Source organism: Lycorma delicatula, chromosome 9 (genome assembly GCF_047948215.1).
Source record: "Lycorma delicatula isolate Av1 chromosome 9, ASM4794821v1, whole genome shotgun sequence".
Lineage (NCBI taxonomy): Eukaryota > Metazoa > Arthropoda > Insecta > Hemiptera > Fulgoridae > Lycorma > Lycorma delicatula.
In genome coordinates this window covers 32,548,519-32,568,915 of record NC_134463.1, presented here as the reverse complement: position 1 = coordinate 32,568,915, position 20,397 = coordinate 32,548,519, and the positions used below count along the sequence as shown (strand labels likewise).

Below are 20,397 nucleotides of genomic sequence, written 5' to 3'. Positions count from 1 at the left end.
GTAAATGAAGTGTAGTTGTTTAGAATGGTTAGTTGATACCCAACCACCAAAGAACACCGGCATCCATTACTATTATTATCATTATCCATTACTAGGACTTGAACGCTGGAACTCTCGACTTCCAAATCAGCTAATTTGGGAAGACGCGTTCACCACTAGACTAACCCGATGGGTTATATAAATACATTTTGTTATCGCGTTACGGCTATCAAAAAATTTCGCCCGAATTTCAGTTCACCCGGTGAAATATCATATTGAAATTTTTAAGTCGTTATATAAGGGTTAAACTTGATGGTTTCTTTTGTTTTTTAACCTTTAAAATTGAATAAAGCAGGTCCCATAACTGTATGACCTAGTACTGTATTAATTTACAATAAATGTTTGAAAATTTCAGGAGACATCAATGCGCTTTTCAACTCGTTTCCTTACATTTTCTGACGCCAACAATATTTTCGCGTTCCTTAATGAGGGCAGCAGCATTGAAAATGCAAGAGATCGGCATCATGTGTGTCTACGTTTTTTTTGTATACTTCGCGTTTCATCCATCGCCATAAACAGTAATCTAAACAAGTCAAGTCCGATGATCAAGGTGGATCTCTACGTCCAATCCATTTACCAGAAAACTTTCATCTACGAATTTTTTTACTTAATTCCTGAAATGTATTGTTGCTTCACCAAATTTATAGTAAATTTTAACAATGATAAATTTTACAGCACTGTTAAAAATTCATTGCTTAAAATTCCGATAATTTCCTCCCGTGACACGTTGTTCTAGTATGAAATTGCCTAGTAATTGGTTGTCGATCATGCACACCAAACTTTCTCCGAAAATTGTCGCTGGAAATTTGATTTGACTACAGCATGAGTTTTCTTCAAACCACCGATGTGAATTCGGTGTGTTGTTTATGCCACTACCAGTAAAAGTAGCCTAATCCAAAAATAGTGTGAACGGAATTATTGTAATTATTAAACGGTAATTATTGTTAACCCATTGACAAAACTGCAGTCGTGTGGCATGGTCACCAAGATGAAAGTATTGAATTTTCTGAACATAAAAAGGACGCAATCAATGAGCTTGTAATATCCTCCATAAATTACTTTGTAGAATGTTGAGTCGTGTAGAAATTCTTTGTGTACTCATTGTAGGGCTAAACTGTGCCACTGAAGAATGTTTTTCCTATTTTATCACCATGCATCTGTTGACGTTCAGATGAAACATGAGCACTAGGAAGTGTACCATTCTCACGAAGATTATTAAAAATTCTACAAAGTACGGTACGGTTTGGAACTTCTCGTTCAGGCTACCTACATCGGTATTTTTGCATACAGCACGATCATCCGTTGCAAAAGCCAAACACAAAATCATATCAGCATATTCTGCATGAGTGAAGAGACGCGGCATTTTTCAAAACAATAAATTCAAAACGTAATTTCACACTTTTATATTTAGATTCAATTGGAAAAATGTAGGTACAGTTTGGAGTACAATAAATACAAAAACCCAACACAACTTGATTCTCAAAAATAATTAAACATAATCTAAGTTATTCAAAAACAATTAAACCGTCTAACATTAACACGTCACCACAATTTTACGAGTAGTTTAAATTCATTTCGAAGCGTACAGTTAGTGTTGACAACCTGATTTTTCAAAGATTTAAATTTATTTTACTAAATGATTTAATTTTTTCGTAATATTTTTCTGCTAAGTTTTGATTTTTAATAATAAAAGTCTTTTTTTGTTTTTTATATATATGAATTTTCTTAGAATTAAATTCTCTGCAAATTTTGATAATAAAATTTACGCATTCGTTTGTCATTTAACAAAACTCTATACTTCAAATTTAAACAAAAAAATGTTTATCGTCTCCAAATTTTTCTGTTTTACGTTTAATAACCAAGAATCTTCGGGAGAAACAGTTTTTGAATCTGTTTTATTCCGATTTTTCAGGTTAAAAATCATAAGAAACCTTATATAACGCCGTAAAAATTTCAGTATGATCTCATTTATCGGGGAAACTGAAATCTGGGCGAACTTTTTCGCTAGCCGCAACTCGATAATAAAGCGTTTTCGGACATATATTTGTATAAACTTTCTCCTTATTTCAAGTACTAGAATCAGTTCCCAAATTTTCCACATTCCCGCTTAAGTAAATATATTAAAAATTTACTATCTTTTATTTCACGATTACGTATAATTCACCCATTTTATATAATACACATTTTTTATTATTAAAAAAAAAAGAAAAAGCCTTTTATGAATGACAGACGCTTAAGGTATTGTACATTTAACCATCAATCACTTGAACACTGATAGGAGTTAAGAAGAGGGGATGATATAGCCTACACAGGACCAAGGCAAGAGAGAGAACCACCTTCGAAGACTTACGTGCATTAAATGCACACACTCTCTTGATGCCCACTAGAAACTTAAATCAACATCACCGGCAGCCATCCATTAATTCACCCCAAAATAAATAACTTTGCCGCTATCCGATACCAAATATCACAGCATGATCAATATTTTCTTAATAATATTAAAGAACATATTACAACTAAAACGTACAGATATATTATATGCATTACTACGTATATATATATATATATATATATATATATATATATATATATATATATATATATTTATTTATTATATTAATCCGATCAACCTAAGTACAGAATTAATAAATAAAATAAAATAGGATGAAACCTACCTTATTCCATAATTCATGCAAGAGCGCTTTCACGAGTTACTCGCATCATCAGTTGCTCCACATAACTTATTCATATCATTCGTATCAAATTACGTATTCAAATTGAAATTAAATCATTTTATATTGTACTTAAGATTTAAAACTGTTAACAGATCCTTTTCCAAATTAAAATCAAAACAGAAATAAAACTAAAACTAGTATTTGTATAAATTCAAACCGCTCTATGACTCTGCCTTTCATTCGGAAGGTTCTAGGTTCGAATTCCGGTTATCGGTTATTCTAGTCATTTTTTTTACACGAAAAAAAGTTAATTTCTTATTTAGAAAAAAAAAATGAATAGGCTACCTTAAAATGGGTGTAGGTTTTTTCTTTACCGGAGAGAAAGAAAAACAGTAATATCGAATTAATCATAATAATGTTGAAATGTGTTTCAATTTCTAAAAACGTTCTGGGATTTTTACAATAGCTATTTAATTAATTTCATCTTTAATCTACAAAAAAAAAAAAATACCTATGTTGAGTGCATACATGTACCTATATATATTTTTGGGATAAGTAATTGTGTTTGCCGGTATCACAATCCCATCTCCTTACAATACGGAAATAATTATAAATTAATAAAAAATATATACATTTCTTGAAACATTCAATTTTTAAATATTATCAATTAAAATTATTTATTTAAAACCTAATAAAATAATAATAATATAATACAAAACTAGAAAATAAATATAATGTACTTAATTTATGAAATAAATTAATTAAATAAATAAATAATAAGAAATAAAAAATTTAATTAGTTAAACAATGTATAAAATCACATATGATAAAAAATAAATAAATAAAATTTAGTTGTTTACTTACTTCATTGATTTTATCAACAAAAATCCTAAATTTTTTGGAATTAATCAAAATTCTAAAATATATTGGTAAAAAAAAAAAATTCAAAAATATATTTACTCAATTCGAACGGCTGAATTAATTATTATTTAAAGGTATATGAAAAGTTTCTTCATTTTTCTTTTTTTTCAAGAAAATTTGACAAATTTACGAAAAAATGGTAAGTTTAAAAAAAAAATTATTACAACTAATAGAATATCATTGTTTTAATATATAAACTAGATTAATAAGAAAATGTATGTGGATTACTTTTTTTTATTAAAGCATTTAAAGTAACAACAATTTTATACAAACAAAAATTACTATTTCGGGTATATCAAAAAAATAAACTGCCTAGAATAAAGTTAAAATTCTTTAGTTAATTTAAAACTTATCTTCAAATTTTTAACGCATACCTGATAACGAACTCATTAACTGTAAGAAAAACATAATAATCTATTGTGAATCTATTATTCATTTTAATAGTAAAAGAAAATGAGAACAAAATAAATCTATAAATAAAATAAAATAAAATAAAAAACTAATCGAAAAGAATTTTAAATTCAGACTTAGAATTATTAGAAAATAAAATTAAGTAATTTGAAGAATTTCTTTGTTAGCCCTACCACAGAGTCAGATTATTACTGAAAATGAATTTTTATTTTACATTCATTGTTTAAATCTCTTTGAAAGTTATCTGTGCAAAAGTAGACAAAAAATTTTGTCTTTAGTCTATGTTTAGAGGTACACCAGTAATGCATAGATTTCTCATGCTGTTTGTTGGAAACCCCATAAATCTTAAGTATATTTAAGCTGGACAAAATTAACGATATTTTGAAAATAAATTAAAAAATTTTGAATCCACGAAACGTTTCTTTCTTACTTATATTTTACTCCGTTTTATTGTTTTGGAAAACAATTCGTCGTGAGAAATTCAGTGTCACTCCTACCAAAAACTATTGAAGATAGATTGACGATAATTTGTATATATATGTTTTTGTTACGGTGTAAATGCAAATTAAGAAAAGATTTTTTGAAATTCCGAATTTGAAGGGTTGAAATGGAGTAACAATGAAATTTAATATTTTGAATTTATCGGTAACAGTTGAAGATATCAACTTGATTGTTGGTGCGTGTAATCTTCATGTAAATATCTAAAAACCAATTTCTAGTTTATTTTGAAATTCAGAGTTTAAATCGTTATGATTTTTTAATTTTTTTTGAAACCAGAATACTTTTTTAAATTTCTCTAAAAAATGAAGATATTAACATGATTTTTGGTGTGTGTGTAATCATTTGAATATCTAAAACTAAACAAATATCTAGATTTTTGTGATTCGACCTTGAAAGTTGAAGAGTAAAATACATTTTGAGCAATGTTCCTATTTCCGACTAAACTAGATATCAGTTTGGGCTTGCATATACTATTTAGATAAATAGGAACTATTTTCGGGTGCTTTGGAATTTCGATTTTTTTTAAGTGGAGCGGTGGCTCAACCAAACAGCCGTTGCCACTGTTACTGTATGTATGAGTGACTGGCTGAATCCTGCCACCGGTTACTAGATTAGAAAACATACAATAAAAAAAATTGATCTCCCACGAGAATGCATGTAACCATATAGCGCGGCCAAAACCGCGACAGGAGATGCTAGCACATATGTATGGATGTGAGCATAATTTATTTTTTAATACGTCACATGCCGTTTATTTTTCTTAGAGACTGATTTTTCATGGCCATTTAACAAAATATTTTTTTTAGTGGGCGTCCCTTTAAAACTTATTCATTTTTATATGAAGTACTTACCTATAATGTTTGCATTACTGCAAGAAAATGCTAATATACTGCTCAAATTGTAAAACCTATTTACTTAATTACTACTTGTTTTTAAGACCAATTCATTTTATTACATTTTGAAAATTTATTAAATTATTTATAATGTTAAGTTTCCTCAAAATGTATTAAAAAGCAGATTGTTTTAAAACGTGTTGAAGTAGAATTTTATTCTACCACTTATACTTCTTTAGCAATACATAATATACTTTGTTCAAATTTTTATCTAAAAGTATTGCCCCATTTTAGGATGAAAAATAAGATTATTTTTAATTTAGAAAAAAAGGTTGTAACATAAAATTTATTCTTTGAAAACGATAAATAAGAAAAATCTGTTCCAAAAAAAACGCACATAGGCTCAGTACTTAATGGTAAAAAACAGATCTTTCTATTCCAAATAATAAAATAATTACAGTATGAAATATATCTAAAAAAAAGTAAAGATAAATCATGATAAACTAATAATTAATTGTACTCCTTATGGATTAACAATGTAATCTTTATAAAAATAAAAGCCAAATCAAAGTTCAATAACATAATTTCCCAGAACATAATCTAATGGTTAAACAATTAATACTTAATCACGTTTTAATAACAATAAGCGAGTATATCTTAATTAATTAATTTAAGTTAATGAAGTTTACAGAATATTTTTTAAATTAAATTTTCCTAAAAATACCCAAAATTAAAATCTAAAAAGAAAAAATATTTTTAAGAACAGTGAATTTAATTCAGGAATGATCAAAGAAAAGAAATAAATTATTTTACTTAAGTTTTTTAATGATTAAAACACACTGCATTGTTTCCTAATGTTTCTTATAAAAATATTTTATTATAATATAAAGTTATCTAAAATTATTCAAATTGTTTGATATAATAGCTTTAATTTTAATAACTAATAAATTTTTCTTTTTATATATATCGAATATTAAGAGAGAATGCATATCAATCCATGCGGGACAAGCTGGTGTTCAAATGGGCAATGCATGTTGGGAATTATATTGTTTAGAACATGGCATAGAACCTGACGGTCAAGTTCCAGAATCATTAAGACCATCGTGGGGTGATTCCAGTTTTACAACATTTTTTCAAGAAGTAATCGAGGGAAGATATGTACCTAGAGCTGTGTTTATTGATCTTGAACCAACCGTAATAGGTAAATTGATGTAAATAAAGAAAAAGTAGTGTTATATGTAATTTTATTAAATACCTTATGCATTTGTATAAACTGTTTAATAAATAAGCGGTATATTTAATACATAAATATGTGATATATTTTATACATTTAGGAGTATTCACTTTTACTCGGGTTGCGCCAGGAAGAAGATAAAAGGTACGATTGTCGTTTTATATTAGAATGGTTACACCAATTTTATACAAAAGTTTTATCAAAATATAAATCTCAAATCACACAAACACCAAAACAAGAATACAAATTACGTTAATAAATCCACAACCGTAATTATTTGAACTGAAATCAAGTAAAATGATTAATGGCATATATATATATATATATATATATATATATATATATATATATATATATATATATATATATATATATATAACAAGGGCCGTTTATGCGTTAGCTCTAAGAAGAGCTGTTGGGTCCGGAAGCTGGTCTCTGGTGAGGTCGGAGAGTTGCGGCACGTCCATTGAAGTCCGTTCGAGCTTTCCTCCAGCGGCAGTTGGGTCCCCACTACAGCTTGGCAGTGGTGGCCTCCAGAGCCCCTCAGTGTCGGGTCGGCGTCGGTCGTCCTTCGCGGGTGCGGCCGAGGTGGTTCTACTCGAGCGATCCCACGCTGGGCCGGATCCTGCGGCTGAGTCCGCCGGCCAGAGCGATTGAAGCCCAGCGAGCTGGAGCGGGAAGGTAAGAGTCCGCATCCAGCGACTCCCTCGGCCGGGGCCGGCCAGGTCTGCTGCTCCAGTGGGGATGTCTGCATCCGCCGGGAGGTCCCACGTTGAGCCGGCCATGGAACTTCTGTCTTCAGTCATCTTCATCTTCTTCCTGGTCTTCTCCAGGTGGTGGTCAACGATGAATTGCAAATTTACTTTCGTGTACGCTCTTTTATTGGAGCCTGAGAGTGGTGGGGCTGCAGCGCCGCTATGGAGAAGAACTGTGCGCGGACATCTGCTCGGTGGGAGTGATGCTTTTATAATCGATCGATGCTTCCGTCCGTATACTGTGCGCCTTTCTCACATCGTTGCTACCGTTATCGCCCGCCGATATTGAATTGACATATGCAGCAACCACAGCAGCAGCAACAACCACAGCAATAGGCTCTATATTTTCATTAATTGTCCTTTTCTGACATTGGTTATTTTTATATAATGGAAATATATTTTTAAATATTAACTTGGATCGGCACCCCCCTCCCACCCATTAATATTACTGCCTTCAAAGTATATTACTCCGAAGTTTGAGGAGATTCGACTTCAAACACGCAAACACACATACATACGTACGTACGTACCAACATCACTTATAATTTTTTGTTTTTTTGTTTTTTGGTGGTCGCTAGGTCATGAAACGTTGAGAAATGAAAAAAACTCTATACCCCTTTTTTAACTGCTTATATATCATGCATTCCTTTTTGCACCATAGCTCTAGAGCCATAATGCCAGGAAAGTTAAAAAATTACGTATATATTATTAAATTAAAAATATCATTGTTTTATATTACGTAATTAAAAGTGCCTTAATAAGTACCGGTACACACCATTTCTTAAATTAACAAAATTCTAAGCCTCCATATTTGATATGTCTTAAGTGAGACTGATATTATAAATGCCATGTTACAAGTACGGGCAACGTTTATTTATTGCAAAAACAATTACAAAAATGTAGTGTTTGGCGAAACAATGAGAAAATAACGTTATAATTTGAGTAAATACAACGCCCCATCTCGGTAAACTGTCTCATCAACATTCGGTCGGTTTGCACTACACATCCCTGCAGTGAAACTGTAATAATTAATCCTAAAACATCAATAAGTCATCGAACACAAAAAATATAAATTTCACGGGCTAGTCCAATGAATTCTGAAGACATACAAAATACATACAAAGATTCAAATGATTCAGAGCGTAAACAACGAAGAGACTTCGTCAATCGAGTGTTGGAACACAAGGAAGTGGATGATGAATTTCAACGGAAAATAATCTTTAGTGACGAGGCTCATTTCTACCTTAACGGCTTTGTGAAGAAGAAAAACTGTCGATATAAAGCAGTGAAAACCCCAAGGAATAGTTCACCCGCGTTAAATGAATCTTCAAAAAGTGACTGTATGGTGCGCAATTTGGGCTGCGGGAGAAATTGGGGGCCCTATTTTTTGATATTTTTTTTGGTGACGCTGTCACTCCATTCAATTATTGCATACCAAATTTCTGGATAATGTAATCATTATTTTTAGAGATCAGAACTGGCCAACAAGGACGTGCAGATTTCGTTAAAACCTTGTAATTATTTTTTTTGGAATTTGTTTGAAGAGTAACGTGTGTGCCAGTATTCCATAGACTATTGAACTATATTCGTCTCTGTATGACATGTGAATACGTACTTAGAAACTTTTAAAGTACAATTATCGACAAATCCATGGCGGTAATTTTTTTTATATATTATCCCATATTAACTTCTTACATATTTTATATTACAACAAAAATATTAACGAAAATATTTCTTCTTAATTAAATAGAAAAGTAATTATTGAAGGCGATTAAAAATTTCAATAGAATCACTTCATACACATTTAAAAGTTTGACTGGTTTTGGAAAAGAAAACAATTCCATTTTTTAAATTCAATTAATAAAATAAAAACTGGTATTGAGTTTTCAGCATTGAAAAACTTTTCAATTTCAATTTAAAACATATAAAAAACTTTTATATTTCCAATAAATGACAAGAAATAGACAAATTTATAAACAACTTTTAGCTTATAAAAATATATATTTAATTTAATATTTGCTCTTAAGAATGTAAGAGAATTCCATTATCAAAAATCGTAAAGAACTTCCAATTCTTTCAGTGCAAGACAGTCGCCGTAAAGTTTTCTTTCGTTTGTTTAAAAGCACCCGAGGTTTAAACCGCCGGCACCAAGGATATATCTACCATATCACATCTGCTGACTCAATATATTCCATGGCTAATACTCGTGTAATGGTTCATCGTATTATATTACTTCAAGTTAAACGACATACATGGCAGATTTAAACATCACACAGAATTTGCGATATTTATATTTAAAAGTTAGTTTTATAGTAAAAATTTAATTTTCAATTTGTTTAAAATCTTTTCTCGATTTTAATATAACAGCAAGCAGTTTTACTGAAATCTTCCCAAAACATTTGCAACTTATTATAATACTTTTTTCTAGTTTTTATATTTGTCTGATTAAATATTTTTTAGCCATACATTCTCCTGCATGCTTTTTAAATCTTAGTTTATTAATTTTACTACTTGAGTTTGTTTTCAATTTCGCTATTATGTAAACTACATCTAAAATGTATTTTTTTAGCCATTATTTCAAAATTTGATTTAAAAATAATTTCGTTTACTAGTAATATAGACCATCAAGAAAATATTAATTTTCTGATTTATAGCAAACAATCGTTGGTTAAATCTAAGAAAGTGTATTTATAAAAATTACCAACGGTCAATGTAATATTAATATGCACCGATACATTTAATATAATAATTTTTCAAAGATTTCAGTCGGTAGTATTTATGAATTGCTTTGGAATAGTTAAAATAAAATGTAAATTGAGTTATTTTGAGTAGCAACACATTTCTTAAATCTATATATATTTATATATAAACACGTCGTGACACATCCATAATCAACTCTCAGAAAAAACTACTGAAGATAAATCGAGGAAAATTTGTATATATTTTCTTACGGTGAAAGTTGACACAAAGGATTTTTTTTTTAAGTTTCTTAAGGGTTAAAATATGGAGTATTTCTTATTTCTTTAACAGATGAATTTATCAACTTTATTTTTGTCAGGTGTAGTTCGCATCGGAATACCTGAAAATCAATAATTCAACTTTTTTAAATTCCTACTTTAAGGGTTGACTTTAAAAAATTTGATTTTTTATTTTAACCCTTAAAGTAGAATTTTAAAAAAATTAAGTTAAAATATTTTAATTTCTCCATAGGAAATGATATCATTTAGCAAAATCATTTTCGGGTGTTGAATATCGATTTTTTAGTAGTGCACAAGAAATTTTTAAGGGTGTAAGGAGCGCCGGCTCGACCAACAGAGCCACTTCCACTGTTATTGTATGCGAGACGCAACGGCTGCACCTGCCTCCGGTTTCTAGACTAAAAGAGCATAAAATAAAAATAAAAATTGATCGCGACGGGAAACGTAAGTAACCATATAGCGCGAGCTAAGCCGCGACTGGGTGCTAGTATTCCATATATTCAAGCTATATTCAAACAGGGCTGAACAATTATTACCGAAATAGTACATCGAAGAATTAATAATACGAATAGACGTAGTTAGAGGAACACTTTATAATCCTAATCGCTTATAATAAGGTAACTGTCTCGTCATCTTTTAAAGAAATATTAATTCACGTTATTAGTTACACAACACACACGCGCGTCAGTGTTACATTAGCTCTCCTTGTGGCGGCGAAGTACTATTGAAACAGTATACCAAATTAAAATGTCTGTTTTTAATCACCCGGTATATAAACGGCAAAAGACCATTTCATTTCTTTTACAAATTTATTTTTATTTTTTTTTTTACAGACGAAGTAAGAACAGGAAGTTTCAAAAAATTATATAATCCATCATTTTTAATAAGCGGTAAAGAAGATGCAGCTAATAACTTTGCTCGTGGACATTACACAGTTGGTCGTCAAATTGTTTACAATGTTCTAGATAAAATAAGAAAATTGGCTGAAAGTTGTTCGGGTTTGCAAGGGTTTATAACATTTCATAGTTTAGGTGGAGGTACTGGTTCCGGATTTGCTTCGCTTTTACAAGAACATATTTCAACTGACTATGGAAAAAAATGTAAACTTATGTTTTCGATTTATCCTGCACCACAGGTAAAGAAATATTTAAATAATTTACTATTATTAAAAATTAAAACAGTGCATACAGGTATAACTTATATTAAATGACCTGACTATTTAGGTAGACCACTAACTGTAAAAAATAAATCAACAAATATTAATATAAATTTTATCACGAAATTCTACACAATATAATTTTGACAGTATTAAATTTCACTGTTGAACAAATCTTTTATTCTGAATAGTATAAAATACATTATCTAGATCATATTAGAAATGGACAGGTGTGCTACTTCACGGATAAATAAACGAACTTGCGTAAATGGATCACGGTAAAACCACGGTTAAAATTGAAGATAAAAAATTCTGATAAGGCACAAATTATTTAAATCTTAAATACTAAAGTAATTACATTAAGATACTAAATAATATAAAATAAATAATTCGACGGCTAATGAAAAATAGCCAGAGGTAATGTTTCAAAGTACAGTACTATCCGCGGTATATCGAGCCGCGTTATAGCGGCCTTATACATAACCTGTCCAACCAAAAATATCTTATTTTCCGCGCACTTTTCAATGCAGTAAACACTGTATTGGATTTTTCTATTAATATTGCTGGATTTTTGCCTATTTTTTAATTGATCCTCTTTGTTATTTAAGTATACTATTTGTACATTTTAAATGCAAATTAAATAGTAAATTTGTAAATTTATTTAAAATTTACTTATCGAAATAACGCGGTTGTCAAGTAAGTCATAGGGTTACACTGTATTATTGTTTCTGTAAAAAAAATCTACATACTTTCAGAAATTTATTGAAAATTGCAACAGTGTAACACTAAAAAAAGTTCCTTTCTCGTAACCCAGAGTACGTTTAATGAAAAAAATTTTTTAACAGTCTACTTTAAAAAGGTCTTTAGCTAACAAAGATCTGTTTATACTAATGAACATAAAAAATAAAATTGAGAAATATATATATCTTTTATATTTAAAAGATTATTCATGGGTACCAAATCAAAAAATTGCTCAGTAAGGCAAATTTATCTAACTGAACCAAAAGGTTTCTATACTTAAAAAGTATTGATACTTAAAAGTAAATTATGAAATTGAAACCCTAGAATAAAATATTAAAAACTGAGATTTTAAAACTGTTGACCGAAATTAATATTAGGTATAACAAAATTGTCAGGTCATAATAAAATTGTAAGAAAATTTTAGCAACGATTTATTGTAATAATTTTCATATTTTTAGAAATCAATGATAACAATAAAAACTCCATTTGTATTCGAATAATACATATGAAAACATGAATCAGGTTGGAAGATTTAAGAAACAAAAACGAATTTCAATTTTTTTTTAGGGTTTCTAAAATCCTACGGCCTAAAGAAACTGATCTCAAGGATGAGAAAATTCATTTCAAGAAAATTAAAATCCGACCAGTAGTTTTATACGCCACAGAATGTGTAGCTCTAAACCAAGGGTAAATATATAAAACTTGTAAGGCGGGTACTAAGGAAAATTCTAAGGTTCAGAAATACCAACAACGATGGTTGGAAATAAAGTGATCACCCACCAATTGGTGGGTAAGTGATTTCACCAATCGGGAGTTGAGAGGGATATCGTATAGTATCGGGTGGTTATAAGTTTCCTTTAAATTTTATATTTAAACAAAAGAAATTCACAAAAACATAAAAACAAAAACAAAATAAAAACCTTTAATTTGGTTGAAAGACAAACAAAATGTAATACAAACGCAAAGGTTTTTCTCAATACAGTACTTCTGGAATGTTATTTAATAATTCTAACCAGTTTTTTGATGTCTCAGTGCAATAGCGATTTCATACTTGTTGTCAACGATACTTGTTGCGTTTAATATTTAAGACAAAAAACTTACGATTCCAAATGTTATACTAATTTGTGAATTGCCTCATTCAAAATTTTACTATGCTATTTGCGAAAAATTATAAATTAAATATAAAATAAATATGAAATTAGAAATTTAATATTTTACAAAATAGCCGCTGAATTTTAACAAAATAAACTAAATGTAGAATAATTTTACTTACATCGGCAAAAGTCCCAGTGTACGGGGGATGTGGTATACATTTTCGTGGACTTTTTACATATTTGTACAGAGTAAAATAAGTATATTGTGATCGCAAAAAATTTAGGTTTTTCAGATTTCAACGGAAGTATCCATTTGACTAGTTTCGACGTGACGTCTGTGTGTACGTATGTCGTAGAACGCAAAAATGATTAGCCTTAGGAGTTTGAAATTTTGGATTTGGATTTGCACAACATTTAGTGGTGCACCGCAATTTTAACTGCAATCGCCTGAACCAAAAGTGTTTGGATTTTACGCCCAAAATCCAAAAAGTTTGGATTTTTTTAATTGCAATAAGCCATCATTGAAACTTTTTCAATGATATATAACAGGTTGTACTTATTTTCATTGGCTCCACAGTTCTTACAAGGGGAAGGGATAACGGTTCAAATTACACTTCATCCATCCCTTTAACTTTTTTTTTCAATTTAAATATATTGATTTATTAATAATTATTAACCTCTGATTGTAAAAAGATTTTACGATAAATAATTAAATAATAAAAAAAAAAAAAAAAAAAAAAACGGAAGTAAAATAAAAAAGCAAGGAAGTTATATGGTGTCCCATCATTTTTTTCTGAATCTCTATTGGATAAAACAATTAAACTTCTATTAAATATACTTTTTTCTCTCCAAAATTCCTTTTGAATTATTTTATTACAAATTGATAGATAAAATATATAACTAAGCGACATAAAAAATTCGAATGTGTGCTGTAAATTAATTTTTCCCTTATTTTAGCCGTGTGAACGGAATAGTGTATAGGTCCCCCCCCATTTTTCATATGCTGTATGTATCTTATTTTTGAGACACTTAGTCTCACTGAAATTATGAAAAACAGAAATTTTGATCTCGCAATTTAAAAAACACGATCACATGATTTAAAAAAGAAAGATTGGGGAATAAAATTTGTAGCAGTGCAGTCAAACACTCTTAGTTTTAGGTGAAGCAGCTAACCTGTTAAAAAACGGAAGTAGAGAAATATGATGAACAAATGACAAAAAAGCGAATTATATACATATACGATTATAATTATGGAACGTAAAAATTATTAAATAATTTAATAGAATTATATGGTTACTAAATTACTCTGGTTACTAACTGACTGTTACAAATTGTTTTTTGACGAACAGGTTGAACGGAAAATTCTGTAACACTCAAAAATTAAATGTCTATAAGGCAATACATTCACTGGTTTATATTTTTAGCTGCATGTCGGCCGAGAAGTCGGTCGACATGTAATAATGAATCATAACGTAATCTCAGATGTCTCAGGAAATATTTCTGTTTATTTCCTAAACAGAAAGTAAACAAATGTATAATTAAATTAAATTATTTTACTGGATATGTACTACTTTTGATATAGAATAATTTACTCTGTAATTGTAAAACCTCGCTCGCTGATCATACCAAAACTTTTTGTACTCTTTATATTTTATACGTAATACATTTCTTCTCAGTAAATTTTAATATTTTTTTCAGATATCAACAGCTGTTGTTGAACCTTATAACACAATTTTAATGACACATTCTACTCTAGAGAGTACAGATTGTTCTTTTATGGCTGATAATGAAGCAATTTATGACATATGCAAGAAACAACTAAATATAGGTAATAAAGGTTACTTCCAAAAAAGTAGTAATAAAATATATTAACTTCGTATGTAGGAATTATAAATCTTCTAATAACTTAAAAGTGGAATATTAGTTATTAATTTATAAGCAGACTAGTATATGCAAAGGATAACAAATAAAGAAAATTAGGTACTTTGATAACTACATAATATCAAGCCGGATTACAAGATTTGGTTATAGAACAACTTAGATAAGTGAAATTATCTATCTAAAATTTTCGCTCAAAATGATAAATCTCTAATTTAAATTTTACGAACATACTTACTCTACTAGACAAAGCTTAGAAACAGCGAAACTCATAATTGAAATGGTAAGATTTACAAGATTTTTACAAAGTTTACTTTCTTTTTCCTGCTAATCTCCAGGAATCACCTTCAGGTATTACTTCAGAGGATGAATGAGGATATGTAAGTGAATGAGTGTAAGTGAAGTGTAGTCTTGTACAGTCTCGGGTCGATCATTTCTGAGATTTGTGGTTAATTGAAATCCAACCACCAAAGAACACCGGTATCCACGATCATCGTATTCAAATCCATATAAAAGTAACTAACTGCCTTCAACGCTGGAACTGAGACTTGACACAAAGCTTACTAACACTAGAAAATTAACAGATAACCTAGATTTTGGACCCGAAAATACCTTTGAAAATTATGTTAGAATTGAAATCTTTCTTCATTAGATCATCCTGGAGTATTACTGAAAACTTTGTTAAACTCGAATTATCACTTAAAACTTATTTGAGAATAAGTAATAATAAATGATTTTCCTACGTCAATAGTGTTGAGTCAACAACACAGAAATTTTTTAAAAAGTCAAGGGTTTGGGTAAGTCCTTTTATGCATATAATTTAGTTGATGAGATTACCTTATAGGCCCCTAAACCCTAGGTTTGGCTCTTTTATAGTCTAAGGAACAATATTCCCTAAATCGTACACTTAACAAACTAAAAAAATTATTCGATAATCCTACAAGTTTCCACATCCTCGCAGATCGTGCAGGTGATAGAATCACCTTTACATCACAACTACAAAACAAGATTAGGTGAAACCTCTCCTCCTATAAGACCAATGTGTGGGTTTTCATCCCTTCCAAAATTCTTTAGGATTTCAAGATACTTTACATAAGATGGGAACAGCAATATTACTTGAAACCGAGTTTGTTTTAACATAATCAAATATTTGTGGTAACAAAAATCGCTTTTCCTTCGGATATTATATAACGTGCGAAGGAAACATATCCCCGATCGAGTTTGGCATGGAAGTACCCAAATGAATTAAAAACAATTACGTTGTCTAATATTACTGGGGTGTAGTTTCTATTTTACATATTACTGTTTGTAAAAATATTAGTTACTCTTTTCCAAGGATTACAAAGAAATGTTTTTTTGTGGAGTTCCTAGGAAATATCCCAAAATACCGATATCCTTGGTAAGGATATCGGTACCAAATTAAGTATTAATTTATACTTAATTAATTAATAAATTAATTAATTATACTTAATTTTAAGTTAAATTAAGTATTAATTTAATTTAATGTAATTTTAACTAAGTATTTTTTTTTTATTTACCATTAAGGTCTATTCTTCATAGCATTAAGTGATATTTGTGATATTTTTCTTTTTGTTTCAGAGAGACCGAACTATAAAAATTTAAATAGGTTAGTAGGACAAGTAGTTAGTTCAATAACAGCTAGTCTAAGATTTGATGGCGCATTAAATGTAGATTTATCTGAATTTCAAACGAATTTAGTACCATTTCCAAGAGTACATTTTCCATTAGTAACATACGCACCGATCATATCAACTGAAAAAGCGTATCATGAACAACCAACAGTTAAAGATATTACATGCTCTTGTTTTAATAAAAATTTTCAAATGGTTAAATGTGATCCATCTCATGGTTTTTATATGGCTTGCTGTATGTTATACCGTGGCGACATTGTACCAAAAGATGTTAATAACGCTATTGCTTATATAAAAAGTTTAAATTCCGTAAAATTTGTCGATTGGTGCCCAACTGGATTTAAAGTTGGTATAAATTATCAGCCTCCAACTGTTGTACCTGGTGGAGATTTAGCTAATGTGAGTATTTTTACAAATTTTATTAATATTATTTTTTTTTAAATTTGCCAAAAAAAACCAGATAATTTTTATGAAAATATCAAATTTTTTTTATAGAAGTGATAAAATTTGTCATAAACCAGGAAGTTTTATAAAAATGTGAAATCTTTCTTAAAAATATTAATAGATTTGGATAACTTTTTTTTTTAACATTTGCTATTTTTCATTGATTTTCTAGCAATTAAAAATGAAAAACAAGATTTATTTTTTTAAATTAAACTTTGTATTTATTTAAATTAAACTTTTTATTTGTTTAAATTTTATAAACAGATGTTTCTAAAATGGTGGGCTGACTATACTACGGATTGTACTTGTAAAACTCACCAAAAAATATCTTTAAAAAAATGCAGATTTATATAAGATTTTATTTTTTTAAATCGGTTAACAAATAGTAGAGTTATGGGAGAAAATTGTTGTAATTTTTTCATAATTATTACGTCTATTATTGTGAGAAAATCACTAATTAATTTACAATACTAGAATTAACAATAAATAAAAAAAATTTCATCGAATTGAACGTAAAGTGGAGATGAAAACGGACATAATTACGTCAATATCTGCCATAACTGGGCTATATTTATTAAACGATTTTCAGAAAGCCATTCGTTCAAAATAGGCTTAATATAATTTTAGTAAATAACATAAATTTTAATAAAACTAATATTTATAGAGATATAACAGATTGAAAAATAAACATGGTGTTACCACTTTGTAATTTGCGAAGGTATTTATTTAGTCCTGATTTTTGCTAATTTTAAAACTTTATTACAAAGACGCTCCCAAATATTGTGATAAAACTATCCGAATTTGAGATATAAATTATATGAAAATAACAATTTTCCAATAATTGCGGAAATTGCCTAAGGATATTTTTTGTTTAGTATTAAAAGTAGAATCCGTTAAAGTATATAGTCAGCCCACCATTTTAGAAACACTCTGTATATATAGTTTAAGTTTAAATAATAAAAAGTTTATTATTTTTTGATAATTTATTAATATACTGTTATGCACTCTTTGTTCGTGGAGCATGTAGTTTGAACTACAAATCCCTATACAAATCTATATATCTATACAAATTAAAGGGGGTAACGTATTACGTATAACGAAAACGATGAAATCAAATAAAATTTATTTATTACTCAACTAAGAAAGTTTAAACTAATTTAGCTCCTTAACTCAATACACTACAATGCTTAAACTTTTACGAGATATACAAAAACATTTTAGAAAATGTTTTAATGGATTTATTATTAACGTAACAAATAAAGAAAAAATGAGTAAGAAATTATAAATCGAATTATCAAAAGCAGAAAATATTTTTATACACTTAATAAATGAAAATATCTAAAGTCAAATATCTAAAATATCTAATTCTAAAGTCAGCTGTCTTTCGTTGTATGTACCATTGATGTATAAACGCGTAACATGCTGAACGTAAAAACGGCATGTAACGCAATATTTGACTCAAATCACAAGATTTGAAGCACTAATAAAAAAATTTGGAAATGCTGCACATATATCTCTATTCATATATCTAGTCAAAACAAAAAAAAAAATTTGAATTAGTCTTACTTGCCCCACCACCTCTCTTCGAGCAGTGGCCCAAGGTTAACTGTTACCGCACAGTAGAAACGGCACCTGTTAACAGGTGCCCAGTAGATGGGACATTTTACTGTTAAGACACACGTCTGAAGGAATGAATAGAATGAACTGAATTTACCAGTAATCTATTCTCCAAATAACCCTTGTGCAAGTGAAAGTGAAAAAGTGCACATCTATTCAGTTGTGACTTGACGTACTAAATATAACTTTTAATATTTATTTAAGGAAAGTGACATCATTAAAAAACCATTTTCTTTCTTCAGGTACAAAAAGCAGTATCAATGTTAACAAATACAACAGCGATAGCTGAAGCGTGGGAAAGATTGAATTTAAAATTTGATTTAATGTATTCAAAAAGAGCGTTTGTACATTGGTATGTTGGAGAAGGTATGGACGAAAGCGAATTTAGTTACGCAAGAGAAGATTTGGCCATTCTTGAAGAAGATTATTGTTATTTATCTAATTCAGATGAACTAAGTAAAGAAGCAGGATATCCCAATCTTGACAGCGATGAAGTAAGTGAAGTATAATTAAAAAGTTATAAAAAAGAAAAAATTTTAAAAAACAAATAAAAATGTTAAAAATAATATAAATAGAGTAATTTTACAAGGGTCAAGAAAAATTTTTATAACATATAGATTGTATTTAGCCAATTAAAACATCTATATGATAAAAGAATAAAATTATTGATAAATCTTTGTTTATTTTTTCTTTATAAAATTAATCTTTTTAAAATAAAAATTTTATTAACACTGGGAAGGCTTTTTCTGTGGCGTTTTTTTACAAATATTCCTTATTATAGAAATGTTTGTAAATGGGTTGACAACTTATTTATACCATATATCTGCCTACTTAATTTCTTAAAATGCGCAGTAGCCACCCATCAGTATGCAAAGCAAATTGCTGATTTCTTTTAAAATGAGCAAGTTCATTTTAATAAACACTCGATCAACGTATCGAAATGTTTTGTATAAAACATTTTATCTGAATAAAAAGGAAACCACCACAAATGTTTTATTAGGGAAAAATACTACTAAAACAGAGAAATATTTTAAGGTCATTTTTATCATTATCTACTAGGAAAATATAAATTACTAGCTCCCAGTCGCAGCTTCGCTGCACTATATTGGTCACTTGCGTTTCCCGTGGTGGTAAATCCTATGGTAATACTGTACGGTCACACATACAGTAACGGTGGCATATCGCATTTCCCGTTGCTCAGTTGTTTCAGTCGAACGGGATTGGGCTGTGTGTATTCGGTCGCTTTCCAAGACTGTCTTTCGTCTTCAGTCTCTGCCGCACGAACAGTTTTCATCATACGTACTTTTTTTGTATTTCTCCCAATTGAAGAATTTCTTTTAGGCATCTGATGATGTTTTGAAAAAAAGATCACAGAATTTAAAAGATTGCAGTTAAATACCTTACACACTATTTTTGATAAACAAAAGCAGCTATTTATTTGTTTTTAAACAGCTGTAAAAAATTGTAA

The 20,397-nt window shown here is 29.2% G+C and overlaps 1 protein-coding gene across 1 annotated transcript; it reads left to right on the top strand.

Annotated features, from left to right (window-relative positions):
* The first annotated feature begins 6,400 nt into the window (after positions 1–6,400).
* On the top strand, positions 6,401–19,438 carry LOC142330448 (tubulin alpha chain-like). Its single transcript, XM_075375689.1, has 5 exons — positions 6,401–6,581; positions 11,181–11,482; positions 15,037–15,166; positions 16,816–17,267; positions 19,172–19,438. Exons 1-5 carry the CDS (start codon positions 6,401–6,403, stop codon positions 19,436–19,438), a joined length of 1,332 nt encoding a protein of 443 aa, XP_075231804.1.
* Positions 19,439–20,397: the final 959 nt, after the last annotated feature.

Coding starts and splice junctions, on each gene's coding strand:
- LOC142330448 (XM_075375689.1), top strand. CDS start 6,401: ATGGGCAATGCATGTTGGGAATTATATTGTTTAGAACATGGCATAGAA. Junction 6,582..11,180: donor TCTTGAACCAACCGTAATAG/GTAAATTGATGT, acceptor TTTTTTTTACAG/ACGAAGTAAGAACAGGAAGT. Junction 17,268..19,171: donor CTGGTGGAGATTTAGCTAAT/GTGAGTATTTTT, acceptor TTCTTTCTTCAG/GTACAAAAAGCAGTATCAAT.